The following is a 23,953-nucleotide window of genomic DNA, read 5'->3' as shown; positions in this document are numbered from 1 at the left end:
TATATACAGATGAAAGCCACACTTAAATACTACTTTTCTACATAGTTGCCATTTAAATTAAGGCACTTATCGTAGCGATGGACGAGCTTGGAAATTCCTTCGTTGTAAAATTCGGCCGCCTGCGCCTTCAACCACGTGGTTACCTCTTCTTGAAACTGTGTGTTGGCATCAAAACGCTGCATAGCCAACCACTTCTTCATTGCTGGGAATAAGTGGAAGTCGCTCGGTGCCAGGTCAGGACTGTACGGCGGATGAGGAAACAACTCCCACTTAAAAGATTCGAGAACTTCACGAGTGGCATTTGCCGTGTGGGCCCGGGCGTTGTTGTGAATCAGCAAGATCTTTGAGCCCAACTTTCCCCTGCGCGTGTTTTGTATTGGTCTTCTGAGGTTTGCAGAGTTTGGCAATACCTTTGAGAGTTTATTGTATTGCCTCTTTCCAGGAAATCCGCAAAAATCACATCTTTTCTGCCCCAAAAGAGGTAACCACGTGGTTGAAGGCGCAGGCGGCCGAATTTTACGACGCTACGATAAGTGCCTTAATTTAAATGGCAACTATGTAGAAAAGTAGTATTTAAGTGTGGCTTTCATCTGTATATAATAAAAAAAATTCCAGTACTTTATTTATTTTTAATTCCAAAACGTAATGTACTTTGTGGATAGCCCTCATACGTTCCAAGAATCACTAACTATCTCAGACATTCATACTTGGGGTTTCAGTCATCTCTCAGTGCAGAGAATAATTTGAGCGTGACTAGTTTCCTGGAGGGTAGTAAATTTGGAAACTTTGTTACAAATGCTTTGAGAATTCACTAATAAAATTTTGATAGTGGAAGTGTCTTCACTTTGAACACAGTCTGATTTAGCTATCCGAGTTGTCTGGTGAGTGTTAATCAGAGAACCTCGCCTTCTGCCTAGCCTAAAAAACCTCCATGTGCACCTGATTAGCTGCTTCCTTTGTGAAGACTAAACTATTTGTCTAGGGAAAGTTTGAGCTATTAAGCAGCTCTCAGAAAAATATTGAAGCAGTTTCTTTAGTCTAATGGGCAGATTTTTTGTTTTGGAAAAATTGCATCAGTGCACAAGTTTCTTTCCATTAAGTTACAGTTATTTGAAACTTTACTACCAAATATGAGTTTCACATCAATCAGTCCATTGCAGTGATTCATTTGTAACTTTTAGCATAATCTTATTGCAATAATTTGATTTATTGGGACCAAAAATGTATTATTATGCCAATACAAGACTGAAATAATCACTTTGCGTGATAGCTGTATCATGTGAAGAAATTCATCCGTCTGGTGTATAAAATCATAATCAGCAATTTCCCTATGAAGTGAATGTTTGATTTAATTACCATTTGTCATGGTTGTGGGCTGTAGTGTCAACTGGATTAATTGACACTGACATTTCTAATGTGTAGGATATAATATGGAAGGAAAGAAGACACCACATTTGGTGTAACAGGTTAGACTTGCTGTTGGAACTAAAACTAGAGTCAAACTTATCAGATGAATTCGCAGTTGTGAATAATGACCACAATCATCTGTAGAATGGAATGATAACAATGAAAATTTGTGCAGGACCAGGACTCGAACCCAGATTTCCCACTTATTGCGAGCAGTCGCCTTACCATTTGGCTATCCATACACGACTCGCAACCAGACTCAACCTGGATGTGCGAGTGCAGATCGTAGACGTATGGTTGATGACTTGTGGAAGTTTGAGTCTGGCTGTGAGTAATGTATGGATAGCCAAATTGTAAGGTGACCACTCATGATAAGCGGGAAATCCGGGTTCGAGTCCCAGTGCTGCACAAATTTTTATTGTCATAATTCCATTCTACAGCTGATGGTGGTCATTATTCACAATTATGAATTTGTCTGATGTGTTTAGTAACGGCTGTCGTCGTTGCAGTGCATCATCATCGAAATAACACTGGCACTGCAAAATCGTAGAGGCAAAACTGTTCACTATCTGTGCCAATGGATACTAAAAACTAGATATCTATGGTCGATTGGGACTCGCTTCATTTGTGGTGACTGCAATTGTTATTTTCTTAAGAATAGAAATTATGTAGCTTAAGAAGATCAAAATGTTGAAGTAATTTGCGATCTAGCAACTGATTTCTCAAAATTTAAACTTGTTCATAAACTGGACAGAAATGTGTGAAACCTACAGGTAGATGAAATCAGTTAACAAATTTCACGGATGATACCAAGCTGTGAGTGAAGCAACTAATTATAGGTGCTGTCAACAACTGATGTAAACTGAATTTGATTGTTTTCAGATGCTGAATGTTAATAGAAAATCACATCCATGTATGTAATTTTTTTAATTTCCAATATCCAAATTACAGTTAGCCATCTTAACTGCAAAGTGTAACTAATTTCCATTTTTGAAGAATTTATGTTGAAGTGAGGTTATTTACAGTTTGTGTGAAATAAAAATGTTGTACAATATATAATTCTTTTGGGTGATTGTTGCTTCTTGTTTCCAAGAAGAATTTATGTTGAAGTGGAGGTTATTTACAGTTTGTGTGAAATAAATATGTTGTACAATATATAATTCTTTTGGGTGATTGTTGCTTCTTGTTTCCAAGGCATGGACCTTCAAACCTTGGCTTGTCGAAACATGTTCCAAGCATTTTGAAACTTCTGCATGATCCACTTCCATCCGTGAGAGATGCAGCTTTTAATACATCGACTGAAATATATCGACATGTAGGGGAAAAATTTCGACAAGATATCCAACATCGCTGTAGTGCAAAAGATAGAAAGTAAGTTTTTATTCTGTTGACTATGTGTACATTGTTTTCAGTTCCTAAATACAGCTGATTAGACGTTGAATATTCTGTACGTGTGAAGTCCAGGATAATAAATTATATTTCTGAAAAGGTTTAAATTGTGTTGTAGTCAACGAATGTATTATTATTGTGAATCACATCAATTTGAGTTTTTTTGGTGTAGTTAAAAAATACATGCAGAATTGTTGTCTATCTATTAACACTACTACGTGTACTCTCTCTCTATTTTTTTTTTTTTTTTTTTTTTTTTTAGGATTGCAACCCTTTTTTCGAAGTTTGACGAAATAAAAAATGAAGGTGGATTGCTTGCCTCGGCCTGTGGAGCAGAAGGTAAGATCATAATACTTAATTTTAAGTATGTCTCACACTTACTTTGTCCAGAATTTAAACTCTTCCGGGGTTGGTGGTGGAGGGGGAGAGAATAGTCTTGTTGTTTTTGGTGCAGTGAATTGGTCTTGTTTTAAGTAGATGTATTAACTCCTAACGCCGACTGCTGTGGCCGAGCGGTTCTAGGCGCTTCAGTGTGGAACTGCGCTGCTGCAACGGTCGCAGGTTCAAATCCTGCCTCTGGCATGGATGTGTGTGATGTCCTTTGGTTAGTTAGGTTTAAGTAGTTCTAAGTCTAGGGGACTGATGACATCAGATGTTAAGTCCCATAGTGCTCAGAGCCATTTGAACCATTTTATTAACTCCTACTTTGCAAATAGCTTGTTGGGTCTCAAGGCATACTGTGTTAATCTATCATGAATTGTTTGAATAGCCTTACATATTTCCAAGATATCAAATGATTTGTCCATACCCTTAATACTCTTATGGGGAAAGATAACTGGTGCTGCAAGGCATAGAGCGGTAATTAAAGTTCTTGGACAGTCTCTTGATTAGTTGTAGCATTCCAAGTTGTGGCATGGGAACTTGAAATAAATACATTTGCCTCTGTGGTGGTCCACACTTTATTTTGTAATTATACAAGAACAGCCCTTGACTGGTTGCAGAATAACGCTAATTGAAAACAGGAATTTGTTGGTAAACCAAAATTCTTGTTCATTAATGTTAAGGGTAGAACCAAGCTGACCACATCCATTGTTGAAGTTCATTGTCAAGCTAACCTTAAACATTGCCAAGCAACACCAAATAGAAGTTGAAGCACAGTACTGGCAGTGCTGCTTAGCATGTGGCTCTTTAATACACCACTCTGTGAGCACCAGTGATTTTGTTGTGCGCTGGAGTTCTTGGTGCCCTTCCAACCTCTTCTGTGCCCATTTTGGTGTCTAGGTGAGGTATTAAAAGTAGTATGGGTACACGCACTGTAGGCAGTTGCACCCCATGTTATAAAACCAGCTCTTAAAAGTGATGTGAGGAACGACAATAAATGGTGTTGTTTAGTGTTAACATGGGTACTATAGTATAAGGATTTGCTAGTCAATGTTGCCTAGGTGTATAATTTATTGGTGAATACATCATGTTGCCAATGTGTATCTGTGCATGATTATGTAACAGCACCATTCCAGTGTATTCTGAGATGGTTGATAGTTTGGAAGAGTCAATGTGGAGAGTAGTGTGAACAGTGTAATACTTAGCACAATCCCCTGTCCTGTCATCTCTGGGTGTTGTGGCACACACACACACACACACACACACACACACACACACACACACACACAATCATTCACTCACTATGAATGGGGGGGGGGGGGGGCATTATCTCATTTCCTACTCCAACACCTAAGGGACTAACCAGCTTTGTGCAGGCTCATGATGTGACCCTTCTCAATCACATCCAGGTGCTCAGACTACATACTGACATTTCTCCAAGGCATTATTGCACTTTCCAAATTACTATCTTAGCAGAAGCAGGGACTGCAGAGATTCACATTAATATTTTGCTTGGAGCACACCTGCTCTGGAGGAGGCTGGTGGTAAGAGGGATGAAAGTCCAGCATTTTGACACCGAATGTTGAACTACCTCAATCTTCTCAAGCACCCTGGACAAAGGTAGCTGGACAGCTGATTGTAAGCAAATTTTTCAAAAATCATAGTTCTGTAATAGTGAATGCTATATTTTTGTACAAAGTGTCAGGTGAAACGTTCAGAAATGGTCTCGTTACTCCTGGGGATATTATTGTAATATTTTATAGATAGCAGACTTAAGACTCATTTTACTATTAAGACTTTATTCAGAAAGAAAACTTGTACCAACTGCATTAAATTTTTCTCAGTGTGAAATGTTTTGAAACATTGGTACATACACAGAAAAAAACATTTCTTTTCGATACACTCCTCCGCCTGGCTCTTAATGAGGCTGACACATATTTTACAGAAGTGTCAGATGCAATTTGTTCCTGCTATGTGGTATTTTCTTGGCAAAAATCTGCCAGTGACTTAGTGCCTGTTTTCTTGTTCTCTTATATGCTCTGAATGATACCCAACAAATAACTGAAAGGAGAATTCTTCCACCATTTGGATTGATTGCTCTTTAAAGGATAGAAAACAATCATTAGATGTGATTGGATCCACTGTGTGAATTTTATGAATTTTATGTTCAAAACATTGTCTGCTTCTTTATGTCACTAAGTATCCTTGTGAGCACACATTTACTTCTGTTGTTGAAGCAAGGTGGCATTTTGAGAATATCAGAACATCACTTGTGTCCTTTCATTCCAGGCAGAGGAGATACTCCCTTCTCTCAGAAATGGTCGTTTTTAGAGTCTGAGCTTGACAACTGTAAATTGTGGAAGATCTTTCCTGTTAGTCATGCAAGTGCCTACTGATTTTATCGTATATGCACATAGATAATCAAATACAGCAGGTGAAATATAATAGCAGTACATTTATGTGACTTAGTGTCTGTCATGGTACTACTCTAATAATGTATTAAAAAGTGCCATACAGCTGGCTCCTCTGCCCTTTTCCCTGCGGATGCCTCCATTGTAAGTACATACCCAGTCAAAAGATCACAAGCACTAAGCATTTTTATGCTGTACTTCTCTGTTGTGTGCTAGTCATTTACACTGAAAAATCAGTTTGTCATTTCAAACCACACATACTTTCATTAACTGTCAAATATCCATAGGGAGTAAATGAAGAGGATGACATAAGAATTCAAATGACAAAAAAATGAGCAAATTTTAAAATGATTATGAGAAATAATTTGTCATTGTTATTGAGCAGCAAGTTCAGCAAAATTGCTTTGAACTAACATAGCTTATCATCATTGCAGGAAAGGGATTATGCAGTGCAGATGTTTTGACCAGTAGTTACTTATTGTTGGCTTTTTCACAAGGTACATGTGAATTAGTTACCACGAAAAATGAGTAAATAATCTCAATTTTTTGTCATCCACTTTACCCCATACACTGTTCACTCTCAACTTGCGTTATCTTCCTTGACTATTATTGGCCCACTGTATTGATTAGTCTGTTGCTTTTAATTTTTATTCTCAGGCATAGACAATGAGAAACAATCCATTGGTGTGTAAGTCAGGTGAAAACACACGCCCACACTGGTCTTGTCTTTCACATGTTGTTTTGGGTGTTTTAAGCAGTAACCCCAGTGAAGGTGATGGGTCAAAATACTGTGCTTCTTCATTTACCTTTCATACAAACAATTTGTAGCATATTCCACATCTATAATAAAACTAAAAATTTTCTTTTAGGCTATACGATGTTGCAGACACTACTTTTTTAAAAGTAGTTGCTGACAAAGGGAATGAAATGGAATGGAATGTGAGCTATCAGTTTCTATGCTCAGCTTGACACAGACTGGCACCAACTGTCTGACCAGCTGTTGTTGCCTGAGACCTGCTCGTGTGCTATCCACAATTGCATTACAGTAATTTGTTTTGTTTTACCTGAATATTCATTCTTTCTCAAATTCCTATGGCTGTAGTATCCAACCTAGTTGTTACACATATTTCAATAACATTCTCTGTAGCTTGTCTGTAGTGTATCACTATGGTGATCATATTGTCGGAGAAGAAGCTGAGAAGCCCCGTGGTGTAGTGGTTATGATACTAAACTGTTGCATGGAGGGTCGTGAGTTCAAAAATCACCTGCACTGTACAATTTTAATTTCTATATGCGGTTCGAGTATATTCTAGAAGTATCTTCAAATGTCAAGAATCGTTGTACTGGATTGTTCTGTAGCTGTGTATATACTCTATGTGTTCTGGCCGAAGGCAGTTCGCTCCGCACTCTTGTATGTGCAAGTGCTGAATATACCTTCGTTAAGTGAAGTTAGTCTTCGTCATTCATCTAATTACACCTTCTTCTACATGACATTATTCTGGTGGAGACTCTGGGTATTGGAACTTGTCATAGTGCACATCATCGACAACACAGTGGCTCCCATCAGGTCACGACAGAGCCACCGTTTGTGGCGAGAAACCTGAGTTGGAGCCATATTCAACAGACCGCAATGTATTGGAGACAGAAGAAGAAGACGTTATGATGACAGCAACTGTGTGCCACCACATGAGACATCCTTCCGGGTTCTCTGGTGATGATGGCCAAGATCCAAACAAGTGGCTGAAGGTTTATGAGCATATAGTCATATTTAACAAATGGGATGACACCGTGTGTTTGGCTAAGGTATTTTTCTACTTGGAGGGCACTGCCAAGCAATGGCATGAAAACAACGAGGAGTAGTTCACAAGCTGGGAAGTATTCCAGGTGGAACTGCGCAATTATTTCGGCAATACTCAATGACAGAAGTGGAAGGCTGAAGATAAATTAAAGTGCAGGTCACAGCGTTCAGGAGAAACTACAGCATCCTGCATTCAAGACGTCTTGGAGCTGTGTAAAATGGTGGATCCTAGAATAAAGGAGGAAGATAAGGTTGCACATTTCATAAAGGGTGTTGCTGAGGACATGTATCAAGCTGTAATCCTGAAGGAGATTTCGACAGCAGACGACTTCATAAAATGGTCCCAGTATATCAAGACAATGCATCCAAAAAGAATTACACACAAAAAGTTTGAACGGCTTCCAAATGTCGTATCAATGTCTGTGATGGAGGAAGCAACTGATTTCACAAGTGTTCTTCGCCAGATAGTGAGAGAGGAAGTTCAGAAGGCACTTGCATTGCATGGCGAGCAAAAAACAGAGACGCTTCAAGAGGTCATAAGGGAGGAAGTGGAACAGACATTGAACCCAATTTCTTGTCCTTTATTTCCCTTTAAAACGATGAAAAAGTCTAGATCCAGGTGGAGTTACATTCCTACAATTCCACATGAGAAACCTGTTTGGGCACCAAGGAAGACTGACATCCAGAGGATCCAGGATAACCAACCAGTATGTTTCCACTGTGGATGTCCGGGACATGTGGTGCACTATTGTCGAGAAAGGCGGCATCACCACTATATAGATAGAAGGTATAATTAAATCTTATGAATACAGTAGATGGCACATTTATCAGGAGAGAAGATAAATTTTCAAGGAGATAACATAAATAGTCCTTTGCAGCAAAAATGTTTTTATAAACATGTGCTGTATATTTAATGGTTCCTGAGGTAAATGCTTGAAAATTTTTATCATCATCATCAAACAATTTTCTTATGTTTATTACTATTTCATATCAGATACTTTCTGTTTATCAGTGAGATGCTTTGTGCGAGATAAAGTGTTAGGTTGCATCATTATAACTACTACCCTCATAAAGGTGCATAGTGAAGCAGCGAGACGAGTTTTGTGACATGTACTGAGAGTAGAAAAGTACACTGAAGGTGATAGTTGCTTTTTGTTCTTTTATTGTGAATTATTTAAAGTTTATTGTAAACTTTAAGCATACACACATTTGACAGGCTGTTTCCAAGACTGACAGTTTAAAATATAAATAATAAAAAAGTTTGTAAACTTTAAATGTTAAAACAGTGCTCTTGAGTAAATTACTCAACAGAAATGTATTGGGTGGTTAAGTGAGCAATTGTTTCTCGTTGTTCATTCAATCAAAATATCTAGTGAGAAGAATTCAAAATTTAACAAATGTCTGCATGAACGTCTGTGCTTCAAATGGCCATTCTACCATAATATTGGCCTTTCCTTCTGAAACACTGAGCGGATGTGTTTGTTGTTCTGCATTATGGACACTGTTTAATATGAAGTAGGAGATAAACTTCACTTGATTAACCACTACATCAGAATAATTCAGATATGAGACAGATTTGCTGAAAGGGTTGCTCTAAAATAGGCACCCAATAGGGTGAATTGGCCTATGTACAGGAAAATGACTTTTTGAACAATGTGCATGACTGGATGTGTCACGTTATGTGTGTTCAGCTACACTGCAGAGGCTTTCACACTTTGACTCAGCTTTACTGCGTGAATTGCTAAAGAATTGTTGTCAGTGGTCATATTAAGAAGTCCATATGATGAATTATCGCATGATGTGGATAATAATTAAGGTATTTTCTCAGTTGCTTCCAATGTGAGTCCAGATGATAGGACTCCTTGCATGATAACCTCATGCTATTGGAGATGCCTCTATTCCAGGTATGCATCATCTGATAGTTGTCTTTTGCAGTCTTTAGAACGAAGATGTAAGACCATGACATTCTTGAATAGCTCCATAAATGGATTTTCTAAGCCAATCATTGAAACAGTTGGTAGGATGTCGAAAGAAGTGGATGGAGAACACTGATTTGTATATTTTCAACAGATTAATGTGTCTATAAATGTGACTAGGCTGAGACACAGAAAGAACAACAAACATAGCATGCTTTTGTTGTCTATATCATTTGCCAGATTTCACCTTGACTGTGGTTTTGGTGAGTCACCACTTTTAAGTTAGGTAACACTTTTTTTCTGGTTTAATATTTGTAGAAGTTCTTTGTATTCCACAGTCATTGTCATTGTTGACCATTACCAACCAGCATACTTGCCTAGCTGTTCATAGGCATCAAAACCATTATGGATCTGAGCAAATATCAGTCATGCCAAACTATATGTGGCAGAAAGTAGTGTTGCACCCAAGAGTGGATCAGATCAGTTCCGTATCTACTAAAGATGACCATATCCTTTATATTTGGACAGACTAAAGGAAGTTACTTTTAAAGCCAGATTATTAACCCTTTCAGACCTGGTGGTCACAATTGTGTACATAAAGTTTGTTCACTAATATTTCGCTGACAAGAAATGTCAGGTGCATCAAAACTCACTGTGCACATTTATGTTGGTTTATTTTAGCCATGCTCCAGCAGCTGCTGCTCTCTTGTGAGCAGTCAGTGAAGTACATAGTAAAATATACTCTCTGGTGTTGTCTCTCTGTGTCAAGCCATTACTCGTTGACTTTATTGCTGTAATAGTCACATTGTGGATTTTGTTAATGAATTTTTTGTGTGGTTTCCTTCTTTTGGAAACATTAGACTTTCTTTCAGTGGAATTTTCAGCAGTTTCATTCAGTTCATATTTGTGTTATGTATCAGGTAAATTTACTGTACACATTTGTGCACAACAGGTCCTTAATGGTGTAAAATAGGAAACGTAACCTAAAATTTGCCTCAGATGTATTTGCATGGCGATGGTAGCTATGTGTGGTAATTTTTTTCAGTAATTTCAGTACCAGCAGCAAGGAGGAGAATAACTGACCACTACACATGATTTTATTTTATATTTCTGGCTTTTAATTTACAAATATGGATAAGGAATATCTTTCTGTGGAGAAAGATTGGGACTTGATTAGTGACATAATTGAAAATGGTGAAGTTTCTGACATTAGTTTGAGTGGAGATGAGGATGACAGTGTACCACTTATTGAAAGGCAAGCTCCACAAATAGTGAAACGTGTTGGAGCAGATAAAGTGGGCGTGAATTATGTGTGTAGAAACACCATACCTGAAGATGAAGGTGACAGAGACGTGGTGGATGATGAAATGAACTTTTTATGCAATGAAAACAACCCAGAATTGAATAACCTGTGTGACAACATAATGATGACACCTAAAGAATCCATAAAATGGAAACACAAGCCTCTAAGTACCATGGCAGAAACATACAAAGCTCCAAATTTTGAAGAATCTGTCTTGTGTTCTCCAATACAATACTTCAAAAGATATATACCTGATGATTTGTTCACTAGCATGACAGCACATACTAATATTTATGCATTACATCAAGGCAAATCCTCATTCAAGCAGACAACAACTCAAGAACTAGAGGTGCTATTTGGTTTGCATATACTGACTGGTGCTTTGAAATTTCCCAGGTTACGAATGTATTCGGATATAAGCCTGAAGGTAAATGTGTTTTGGGAAAACATGTCACAAGACAGATTTTTAGAATTACAAACAACTTTACACTTGGTGAACAATCTGGAGAAGCCGCCTGAAAATAAAGATAAATTTTACAAAGTCAGGCCAGTTTACACAGCCATTCGAAAACGCAGCAGTGAACTTCCTATAGAAGAGAATGTTTGTGTGGACAAAGGAATTATTCCTTTCACTGGGAAGTTTTCTGCAAAGCAGTATGTCAAGGAGAAACCAAGTCCATGGGGAATCAAAGTCTTCATGTTGTGTGGAAAGAGTGGAATAGTGCATGATTTCCTTTTGTATCAAGGTACTACAACTGAACTAAATACCACATGCTGTAAAAAATTTTGATTAGGTCCTGCTGTTGTTTTAGGATTTTCTGTTCCACTCTCAAAAGGTAAAGGTCATAAATTATACTTTGACAACTTCTTTTCATCTTATCATCTGTTTCAAGTTCTGAAATCTCAAGGCATCAATGCAGCAGGTACTGTCCATCAAAACAGATTTGGAAAGCACTTGCCTTTCTCAGATGATAAAACAATAATGAAACAAACCAGAGGTTACTGTGAATAAATCACTAGCGCTGATGACATTACCATGTGTAAGTGGTTAGACAATAGGCCAGTTGTATTGTGTTCAAGCTTTGTTGGTAAAGGCTCAGTGGATGAAGTCGAGCGTTGGGACAAAAAGCACCATAAATATGTGAAAGCAGAAAGACCTGAAATAGTGAGAAGATATAATCATGCAATGGGTGATGTGGATCTATTTGATCAATTGATAAGCTACTACAGAGTTTTCATCAGATCTAGAAAATGGCCTTTGTGTATGATTTTTCACGCTGTTGACTTTGCCATCGTGCAAAGTTGGTTGGAATACAGACGAGATGCATACAACCTGTCTATCGCAAAGAAGCAGCAAATGGACCTTCTTTTCTTTCATATCAGAGTAGCAGATGGATTGATACTGTGCCAAAAGAATGTGACTGGAACGAAGAGGGGGCGTCTGTATTATGAAGGACTGGCTTCAGACATGAGAGTCATACCAAGAAAAAGAGGAGAATTACGGCCAGCTACAGAGATGCATTTTGATTCCATTGACCATTTGCCTTTGCATGATGTAGGAGGTCCAAGTCGGTGCAAATTTCCAAAATGTACAGGGCGTTGAAGAATTCAGTACATTTGTGTCTCCAAAAGGACAGAAATTGTTTTTTGCAGTTTCATACTAAACCTTAAAATCAGGTGTTGACCATTGTTGTTTAAACAAGAATGTAATATGTAATTATTTTTATTGTTTCCTCTGTTTTAATGTGAAATAAAGAGTGGCATAATTGATCCGTACTGTTAACCTCCTTAATGTATGACATGAAGCTCGAGACCTGATGAACACATTTGTGTACATTAAATATTTAGAAAAGTAGAGATCATACGAAATTTTTTCTTAGAAAAATATTGTCAGGAGACTCACCGGAATGTAAAAATGGTGTCAGACCTTTTTTTACAAGTAAATAAAAAATCAGGTCTGAAAGGGTTGAAGTTCTTATGCACAGTTGCTTTTCTTCACTTGTATACATTTACTGATCAAAGCAAGGGCCTCTGCCAGGTGCTTTTGTGTCCTTGAAGTGTGATTTCCTAATGAATATTCTGTCTACAGTGCCGAAAATCTCCATGAATTGGGAGGTGGTATATTTATAGCACCAGACAAGAATCGTAAGTTAATTGAGCTAGGAATTGAGTCAGCATGTGAAGCAGGATACAAGTTGTAGTTTCCATTTGGACTCATTGGCAGAACTAAGAACTTCAAATAGAACTTCAGTTCACTGGCACATATGTACAGAGTGTAAACTTTTAGATGGCAGACCTCTCTCTAGTCCTGAATCGGTAGAAGTCGGTAAACGTCGGGAGGCTTCGGTAGGCACGCAGCTTCGACTGCTGCCAACATTACGTAGCTGACTGTGTTGTACAAGGTAGCCATTGTCGTCTGCTTCATTATTGCTTTGTGCTGTACTGTTCTGCATGTTTTTATTGTGCAGTTGTGCTAAACATTATCAAAATGAGTGAAGAGGCAGTTGCTGGCCCATCTTGGGAGTCGCCAACAACCCCTACCGGTAGGCCTACAGTTAGAAGTAAACCAGTATTACGTAGCGATGCTCGCAAAATTATATTGCGTTTGATTGAATGCTGCGAAAGGGAGCAGAAAAAATTGCTTCACCCCATTTACAAATCTTCAGTGAGAGCTGCTACATACACAGGACAAAGCATGCGTAGCATTGGAAGATTCAAACAGTTTTCCAAGAATCCTCCTGGCGTATCACCACAAATGCCTGGCAAGAAAAGGTGAGTTTCCATTTCAGATCTTTTGTTCACGATCACTTTGAAGGAGCTCCCTAATTCGTCCGAATTACCTTATATTTCATTTTTCCTTGCTACTGTATTTCTTTGTATGGAAACACCACTGGTTACTGTATTATTTCGAAACACATTCATATTACAGTACATTTCCAAAATTCAAAAAAATACCTGCAGTGCAGAAGGCATTTTCTTATAAATCTTTCTCTCTCTTTTAACTTAGGAAAAGAAGTAATCGAAGTAATGATCGATGATTTCAACCAGCGTGTCATTCATGACACGATAGCAGAATTTTATTCAGTGCGGAAGATTGTGCCGAGCCTGTGGACACTGCTTCCAGTTTTGCACGACAAAATAGGCTGGAAGTGGAGCATTGTCTCGCTGAGAAAAGTACTTTTGTCTATGGGATTCATATGGCGTAAGGTGGAAAATAAGAGGAATGTGTTGTTAGAACGTCCAGACATTGTGCACCGGCGATCTTGTTTCATTGTTGACATGAAGAACTTCAGGGAAGCAGGCAGAAAATATTTTATCTTGATGAATCGTGGATCGATAATAATATAACGTTTAATAAATGTTGGCAGAGGAAGGGTGACTTACGTGAAGAGTGTGTCGTTGGTGTCACTACATGGGGGAGCGCATAGTAGACAAACATACACACATTATATATTTTAATGTACATGACGATTTCAGTTTCGTTTACAAACAACATTTAAAGTGAGTTTTACTTCCAAGCCTTTCATCTGCTTTTGTGTAGGCATGACGCGCAATTTGTAGTGCCAGCACTGCAACTGGTAGACGCACCTTGTCCCCTCCCTAACGGCTCCTCTCCCCTCGCCAGTCAATGCTTGTCTCCTTCTCTCCCCGCACTCCCCTCGCAACTCTGCCATCTTACAGTTAACACACCGTACCCAAGGTGTGCCATAATAATTGATGAAAATTTTAGCCACTCCATAAAAGTTTTAGGGAGATTTATAAACCTGTAATACAAAGTTCTCAGGTCTGCAGCTTGATGATATCTCAAAAAAAGTGTGCTGTTTACAAGAACACCACTTGCATCATCTTCTTGTATGGAGATGGCACTGTTTTGTCTCTGTGTACTTTGTGCTTGGGTGCTCTCCGTTCCCTCCTAGTACTGTTGCAAGGGTATACGTGGAAGACTGATGTCATTTCCAGCATGCTCAGTTACAGATCCTACCCTCTTTTTCATCTCAGCTGCACCAAGGCACTGGTAGCAGATACGCCAATCCCTAGTACCAACTATGTAAGGATGACACAGAAGTCACCTTGACTGCCAAAAGATGATGGAAGTGACAGGCACTGAAATGAGCTTCCACCTAACTGGAGTTGAGAACTTCTCACCAGAAAAGACAATGAGATAAAAAAAAAAATCATAAGTGACAGGTGAAGTAAAATAACATACAATGTTTTACAACATCTTTCTTAAAAAATTATCTGGAACAGATGGTTTGAACCTCTATCTGCAGTGAAAATACACTGCCTGACAAAAAAAGGTGAAGCACCTAGAAGGAGAGAAGGAAAAGATACAAGACTTCCCAGGTTGGGAGATTATGTGATCTTATTGTGGCAATTACAGATTACAAATTGGACTCGAATTTACAAAGAATTTGGCAGTAAGAGCCCACATATCAGCATGGCGTTGCACCTAGTGTGGTCTCAATGCATGCACTGATTTGGTAGTAACAAGCATCTGTGGTATAGAGAAACACTGGAAGAGTTGAAAACAAAAGGAAGACATCAAAGTAGTTCAGGGATGGACTGCTGTGTTACGCATAGGTTCGAACAACATGCTAGTGTTAAGTAGATGCTTTGGGAACTCAAATGAGAAATCCCCCTGCGGGTCCGGTGGTTAGAATAGGCCAGAGGTATTCCTGCCTGTCGTAAGAGGTAACTAAAAGGAGTCTCACGTTTCGGTCTTTATGTGATGCTACCCAATAGGGTTTGACCTCCATCTTCTAAATTTTCCCAAAGAGTGAGCCCATTGGGGGAAGGGCGCCTTACATGGTGCATCGTGTCCACCTTGCATTGAGATCTTTAGCCCACTTTCTCATTGTCACATTGCAGTCCCCCTCGTTCTCCATCTCTGGGGCGAGGACACCTTCCTGGGTGCATTTTCCACCATGCACTATGCACTGTCGCTTTCTGCACTGACAATGACCATGGACTTCCTTGCACCTCATATCCAGAACGGTAGCTAGTCCGTTGTGGTGGGGCCGCCATGTACCCTGTTGGTTGTAGCCCCCTGACCACACAGGGATCGCTCTGCTGATGCCTGCGCCCTTAAATCACCACGTATGTCAAAGGGTAGATGCCCATCTCCCTGGGGCATTGGGACACCCGGCAAAGGCCATCCTGCCAGGTGGTTTTCGCTGCAGCTGGGTGGAACCTGTGGGGAGGGCCCCTTGTCAGAGTGGGTGGCATCAGGGCGGCTGACACGCGATGAAACGTAGTACATCATCTTTTGCTGGTGGTCAAACACCAGCAGTCTCTAAGGGTTCACAGGCTCAATTCAATGCACAGAAGTACGACCCAAAATCATTCCCCTCCCAGGCCACACCATGGGAGGAATGCCAGGCTAAGGATGGTAGCGAATCTTATTCTCTCTGGTACCTAGTATGTACGTGAGCTGATGTGGAATCCTGTGTGTCCATGAACCCTCAGTTCTTTGTAGAGCATTTAGAGGACAAGTTTGGGGAGGTGGAGGGCTTGTCCAAAATGTGGTCTGGGTCAGTCTTGATAAAAACAGCATCCTCTGCCAAGTTACGGGGATTACTCGCTTGTGACAAACTGGGGAATGTTTCTGTTACTGTCATACCCCATAAGAGCTTAAATATGGTCCAGGGATCTTCTTTTATGGTCCGATGATGAGCTGTGTGCCAACTTAGAGCGACGAGGTGTCCATTTCGTCCGGCACGTCCACCGGGTCCAAGGGATAATCAGGTTACCACCGGTGTCTTCATCTTGGCTTTCGAGGGTGACACATTACCTGAGAAGGTGAAGGTGATGGTCTACCATTGTGATGTCAAGCCATATATCCCTCCCCCGATGCAGTGCTATAAGTGCTGGACATTTGGCCATAGGTCTTCCCACTGTACTTCACCAGCCTTATATGTCGAGATTGTGGTCGTTCATCCCATCCCGATATTCGATGTGCCCCATCTTTCATCTGTGTCAACTACGGAGAGCACCATTCCCCTTGCTCGCCGGGCTGTAGGATCCTAGAGAAGGAAAGGAAAATAATGGAATACAAGACCCTGGACTGACTGACCTACACTAAGGCTAAAAGGAAATTTGAAAGGCTCCATTCCGTGTGTGTAACAACATTTTACGCCGCTCCTATAACTACTGTTAAAGCCCCATCTGTTGCATCAATTCCAGTCAGCTCTCAGAGCCATAAGACTACATCTGCCCCCTTGATGGTGGGGGGCATTTCCCTCGCGGTTGCTCCCACACCACCTACTTCGGGAGCAGCACATCCCCCCCCACCCACCCGCCCAACCGTTGGGGACATCAGTCCCCACTTCTGAGCCAGAGAAGCATAAGTCTTCTTCGGCTCCTCTCTCTAGGAAGGGCTCCCTTGGGTCACTACCTTCCCAGGTTCCTACCAGTGGCAAAGTGGACACCTGCTAGTGGCTGAAGCAGCCACAGGTAGCTGGTCATAGGGCTTCATGGTCCTCCTCAGTCCCGGAGACTGAATCAAAGAATCCCTACAAGTTCTGCGTCTGAGGATGAGGTGGAGATTCTGGCATCTGCTGAGGACTTAGATCTCGCCGGACCTTCAGACACAATGGATATAGACTACTCAGGCAAAACGTCGGTGGCAGAAGGTGACTCTGAGGCATAAACTGCCTCATTGAATGTTCCACGTCTCATGATAACGTCATCCTCCAGTGGAATTGTGGCGAATTTTTCCACTGCCTGGCTGAGCTACGGCAGCTGTTAAGCTTTACACCTGCTTTGTGCATTGCCCTCCAGGAAACCTGGTTCCCAGAAATGCGGACACCTGCCCTCCATGGCTATAAGGGATATTACAGGAACCGTAGTGACTATAATCGAGTGTCAGATGGAGTTTGCGTTTATGTCCTAAACTTGGTAGTGAAACGGTGCCCCTTCTAACCCCTCTTGAAGTTGTCGCTGTTAGGATAAGGACAATGTGGGGAATAACTGTCTGCAATGTATATCTTCCTCCAGATGGTGCAGTACCCCAGAACACATTGGCTGCATTGATTGCTCAACTCCCTAAACCTTCCTACTTTTGGGTGATTTTAACTCTCATAACCCCTTGTTGCGTGGCACCATGCTTACTGGCTGAGGCAGAGATGTCGAAACTTTACTGTCTCAGTTCGACTTCTGCCTCTTAAACACTGGTGCCGCCACACACTTAAGTGTGGCTCATGGCAGTTATTCGGCCATTGATTTATCAATTTGAAGCCCAGGACTTCTCCCATTTGTCCACTGGAGAGCACATGACAACCTGTGTGGTAGTGACCGCTTCCTGTCACTGCCCCGGTGTCAGGCCCACGGACGCATGCCCAGATGGGCATTAAACAAGGCGGACTGGGAAACTTTCGCATCTGCTGCCACTGTTGAATCTCCCCAATGTGGTAACGTTGATGTGATGGTTGAGCAGGTGACTACAACAATTGTTTCTGCGGCGGAAAGCGTGATACCTCGCTCTTTAGGGTGCCCCCGGGAAAGGCAGTCCCTTCGTGGTCACCAAAAGTCGCTGAAGCTATTCAGGAGCGTTGGCGAGCTCTACAGTGGGTCACCCTTCCCAGGAGCATCTCATAGCCTTTAAACAGCTCCATGCCCGCGTTTGCCAACCTGTCGGATGACAGAAGCACGAGTATTGGGAGAGATACGTCTCGACCATTGGGTGCCATATGTCACCTTCCCAAGTCTGGGCAAAGATAAAACGTGTTTCCGGGTATCACACCCCCAGCAGATGTTCCCGGTGTTAACATAAATGACATGTTCTCTACTGACGCAAACGTGATTGCTGAGCACTTTGCTGAGCACCATGCTTGAGCCTCTGCATTGGAGAATTACCCCCCAGACTTTCGCACTCTTAAGCAGCGGCTGGAAGGGAAAGTCCTCTCTTTCACTACATGCCACAGTGAATCTTATAACGCCCCATTTACAGAGTGGGAGCTCGTCAGTGCCCTTGCACATTGCCCCAACACAGCTCCTGGGCCAGATCGGATCCACAGTCAGATGATTTAACATCTCTCATCTGACTACAAGCGACATCTCCTCATCATCTTCAACCGGATCTGGTGCGATGGCATCTTTTCATTGCAATGGCGGGAGAGCACCATCATTCCAGTGCTCAAACCCAGTAAAAATCCGCTTGATGTGGATAGCTATTAGCCCAACAGTCTCACCAATGTTCTTTCCATGCTGCTGGAACGTATGGTGTGTCGGCGGTTAGTCACGTGGCCTACTGGCTCCATGTCAGAGCGGCTTCCGCCAGGGTCTTTCTACCACTGATAATCTTGTGTCCCTCGAGTCTGCCATCTGAACAGGCTTTTCCAGATGCCAACACCGGAGTGCCGTCTCTTTTGATTTACGAAATGTGTAAGACACCACCTGGCAACATCATATCCTTGCCAGATTATAGGAGTGGGGTCTCCAAGGCCCGCTCCCGATTTTTATCCAAAATTTACTGTCGCTCCGTACTTTCCGTGTCCAACTTGGTGCCTCTCATAGTTCCCCCCATATCCAGGAGAATGGAGTCCCGCAGGGCTCTGTATTGAGTGTGTGTCTATTTTTAGTGGCCATTAACGGTCTAGCAGCAGCTGTAGGGCCATCTGTCTCACATTCTCTGTATGCAGACGACTTCTGCATTTCGTACTGCTCCACCAGTACAGGTGTTGCTGAGTGGTACTTACAGGGAGGCATCCACAGGGCGCAGTCCTGGGATCTAGCCCATGGCTTCCAGTTTTCAGTCATGAAGACGTGTGTCATGCATTTCTGTCAGCATCGTACCATTCATCCAGAACCAAAACTTTCCCTTAATGACGATCCACTAACAGTCATCGAGAGTATCGATTCTTAGGTCTGGTTTTTGACACTCGTTTGACTTGGTTTCCTCATTTTCGTCAGCTTAAATGGAAGTGTTGGCAGCCAGCAGGCCCTACGCTGCCTGAGCAACACCTACTGGGGTGCAGATCGCTCCATGCTGCTGCAGCTCTACAGAGCCCATGTTCAATCCCGCCTTGACTATGGGAGTGTGATTTATGGTTCAGCGACACCCACAGAATTGCAGTTGCTCGACCCTTTACACCATTGCGGAGTTTTCCTAGTGACAGGAGCTTTTAGGGCGAGTCTGGTGATCAGCGTACTGGTGGAAGCTGGAGTCCCTCCATTGAAGATTCGATTTGCACAACTGCTCGCCAGTTACGTTGCACACATTCATAGCTCTCCTGAACATCCTAGTTACTGTCCTATTTTCACCACCACGACGGTTCACCTCCTGCATAGGCGGTCCAGATCAGGGCTAACGATGGCGGTTCGTGTGCGATCGCTTCTCACTGAACTGGAGCTCTTGCCTTTACCACCTCTCCTCGAGGTCCATTCATGTACACCTCAATGGTGTAGCCCTAGGCTGAAGCTTCGCCTGGACCTTTCGTGTGACCATAAGGACTCCGTTAACCCTGTGGCTCTCTGCTGTCACTTCCTATCGATTCTTGAAGTGTTCTGGGGCTGTGAAGTGGTGTTTCACCAATGGCTCGATGGCTGATGGTCATGTTGCCTTCGTCTACATTCACAGTAGCCATATTGAACAGCATTCCTTACCCAATGGCTGTAGTGTATTCACTGCACAGCTGGTGGTCCTATCTCGTGCACTTGAGCACATCCGTTCATGCTCTGGTGAGTTGTTTCTCCTCTGTACTAACTCCCTGAGGAGCTTACAACCTATCGACCAGTGCTACCCTTGCCATCGCCATCCTTTGGTAGTTACCATCCAGGAGTCCATCTATACCCTGGAATGGTCCAGTCGTTCCTTGGTGTTTGTCTGGACCCCAGGACACGTCGGCATCCCAGGCAATGAACTTGCAGACAGGCTGGCCAAACAGGCTATGCGTTCTGGAGATGGGCATGGAACAAGAGGATATTTGGTGAATGGACTGGCCTTCCCCTTCCCCACTGAGCAGTGTTGGATGTGTTGGAGAGATGTATTTCAGCACTTCCATATGCACCAACAACCATTCAGCAATTGTCAGCTGTGCTAGTGGAGGAATGGAACACTCTACTGCAAGAAGTCCTTACGAACTTTGTGGCCAACATCGGAGCATGCTGCAGAGCAAGCATCGCTATCCGTGATGGTCACACACCGTATTAAGAACCATGTCCCACCTTTAGAATGCTCAGGGGACTGTCACGAGTTGTGGTGAATTCAGTGTAATTATTGTCTTGGAATTAGTGTTATTTCTGCTCATCTCATTTCATGTTTATTTCAGCTACCTTCTCTACTGTAGCAGTACTTGCTATGTATGGTCCAAGTTTCATGGATCTATATTACTTGACAGTGACACATCATGCAAAAGTTACTTTCACCCTTAAGTTTTCCCCACCGGTGTGCTTTCAATCAATTTGTGCCATTTAAGATATGAAAGTACCTTATAAATGTTGGAATCTATGATGTATTATGCACTATATTACAAAAACCTGAAGTGTATGTAATATGTTGTATGAAGCCCCTAATAAAAACAGCATGTGAGCATGTAGGGTGTCATGAAAAGTGAGGAAGAAGCCACTTCCAGAAGAAGCAACAAGCAAAACCTCCAATGTAACAGTAGTAGTTTTTCCTGTTTTATTCTCTTGTATGCAGACCGAGGTACAAATGTGGCTGAATAAGTAAGGTCAATGTGCAAAGCTGCTAATGAACAGGTCACTGCCATCCAGTTGGCAATGTATGTAGAATCGGCATATCCTATTTTGGCAGCTATGTTTCTCAAAACACAATCAGCAGATCAATCCTGCTAATGCTTCAGTTTCTTCTTGCATCTGGTATACAGAAAAAGGCAACAAAAGCCTTACTTTTACATGAGTTATATACTTCAGTTGCTACATTTAATACTTAAGTTATATTCTGTTTGAAACTTTATTGCATGTAGACATTATGTAATTCACTCCTTGGTGTGGTCCCCTTATTGTGTAGCATTGCATCAGTACATTGATTTGCAAGTGAAAAGATTTTAAAAGAAAGTAAAGAAGTATTTTCATTGTGGTGGGATCCACTCAAGCACTGCTTTTCCAACTCTTCACTGAATTGAATGGGATCCATTCAAGCACTGCTTTTTCAACTCTTCATTGAATTGGAAATAATTTCAGTGCCTCTTTCAGTAATATGGCAATATGAAAATCTCTGAAGAAAAAGTGTAGTCAGTAGAGTGGGTATGAAAGACAATCATATTCCATATTTATGATATGAATATAATAGATGGAAACATTCCATGTGGGAAAAATATATCTAAAAAGAAAGATGCTGTGACTTACCAAACAAAAGCGCTGGCAGGTCAATAGACACACAAACAAACACAAACATACACACAAAATTCTAGCTTTCGCAACCAACGGTTGCCTCGTCAGGAAAGAGGGAAGGAGAGGGAAAGACAAAAGGATTTGGGTTTTAAGGGAGAGGGTAAGGAGTCATTCCAATCCCGGGAGCGGAAAGACTTACCTTAGGGGGAAAAAAGGACAGGTATACACTCGCACACTCACACATATCCATCCGCATATACACAGACACCTGTCTGGACCATCTCCTCTGAAGGTCTTCCTGTATGGTGGTACAACATGCAACGTGTGGTTCTCATGAGCACTAAAAATGGCGGAAATGATGTTTCTGTTGATCTGTATTCCAATTTTCTGTACAGGTTCTGGAACTCTCAGAACCGAGCCCATTAAAAACTTTTTTTTTATGTGTGTATATGAGCACTTTAAAATGAAAGCACTGATCATATTGAAAAGAAGCTTACTATGTCCAGTGCAGAACATAATATAATCCTGGGGACTCTGGGGTGTATTGAATTACTAGTGGTGGAATTTCTCTATTGATTCCATTAGTGTTGTGAGTGACCATTCATCAGTTGTTCCCTGGAAATAAAATGGTCCAGAGTATTATGAGGAGTCTCCATTCACAAAACGATAAGCAAATGATTTCATTGAGATGCCTATTGGGCCATGTGTGAATGCTGAAATGTTTTGTGGACACAGTATGGTGTCTGTGTTAAATATGATTAGCTCATTGTTGATCTGGAAAAAAAAAAATATTGCCAATAGGAGGAGGATGTGACTCTTTGTGAAAGATAAAGTAGCATCAGATGAAATTCACAGTGTGCTTATATTGTATGTACTGCTGCAAAGAAGATGCTCTGACTTGCTAATGTTAGGCTTTCTGTTCTAGGTGGGGGATTCTTATTGGTGCTTGTTTGCAACTGAACTTGTTATGCTGCTGATTAGAGGATTGCATTTTACAATATTTGCTGTTGTAGATTCAGATACAGGCTGAATGAGGACTTGACTGTATCTTAGATCCTTAGCACGTGCTTGTGATAAGAAACAATTCTATTAACAATAAAGAAATTGGGGGATAGTCTGCTGACAATTTTGTAACTGTTAGACTGATAATAAATTCATTTTTCAGATTCTGCAAGGTCCTTTGATGAACCTGATGGAGATGCTGGTGCTATCGTAAGTATAACAAATTTTTTACAAAAAGTTTCACTACCAGTTTCCAACATTTAGTGATCTAATAATGTTAACAAGGTATTTTTCCGCGCTCCTGAAATGTTCCAACTCATGTGCTTTTTTGTCGGTGGTTTACACTGTAGTTGCTCAGTGAAGGATTGAGTGGATTTAACCTGATGTTTCTATCTGCCTGCTGATAACTTTATTTGGCCATGTTTTAAAGTCTGTGTTCATTTGTATGCAAAACTATTCAATTGCCGGTTGAACTGCAAATCCCGTGGGAAAAATTATCTCATTCTAAATTTTCATTACTTGGGTACCCTGCACCCCAACCTGTGCTGGATAACTAGTTCACTTATAAATTCCACAGCTGTTAAAGAAAAGTGTTGCTTTAAAATATTGTAACCAGTAAAAACTCATTTAATATACAGATTGTTAATGACAAGACATTTATTTTCATTTCTACTTCACAAATTTTTACCAAGAGAACTGGTTGTTATTGAACCTGTTGTAGCAACAAGAAGTTTTTCATAGGGTATCATGGGATTTTAAAATATGTATGTTCCCTTGTTGTCCTGTGACTTCCAAGTTGCTATGATGTGATTCCATAGGTCATGTGTGGAGACTGATTCTGTCATATGGGGGACATCTATCAAGTGAATGTCATCAATAAGGAAGGAGCAGCATCTGCTGATCAAAAAGTCTGTCTTAGACAGTTGGAGTGACATGATATCAGTCATTATTCTGCTGGAACATAGTACCAGAGCACTCTAGGAGGAGGGACACTACCATTGTCAGTACAAAGGCTCTGTAATGATGAAATGGAATAGAATGCAGCATTGTAAAT

At 41.2% G+C, this 23,953-nt stretch overlaps 1 protein-coding gene across 1 annotated transcript in view; it reads left to right on the top strand.

The window, feature by feature from the left end:
* LOC126184407 (CLIP-associating protein 1-A-like) overlaps positions 1-23,953 on the top strand; it is a 378,388-nt gene that overhangs the window by 27,293 nt on the left and 327,142 nt on the right. Inside the window, 3 exon segments of the mRNA XM_049926791.1 lie at positions 2,602-2,778; positions 3,059-3,135; positions 23,063-23,109. Coding sequence (XP_049782748.1) covers positions 2,602-2,778; positions 3,059-3,135; positions 23,063-23,109 — 301 coding nt within the window.

The sequence above is a fragment of the Schistocerca cancellata genome, chromosome 4 (assembly GCF_023864275.1).
Source record: "Schistocerca cancellata isolate TAMUIC-IGC-003103 chromosome 4, iqSchCanc2.1, whole genome shotgun sequence".
NCBI classification, from domain to species: Eukaryota; Metazoa; Arthropoda; class Insecta; order Orthoptera; family Acrididae; genus Schistocerca; species Schistocerca cancellata.
Note: the sequence above shows the minus strand (reverse complement) of the source record. Positions and strands in the feature narration are given on the sequence as shown.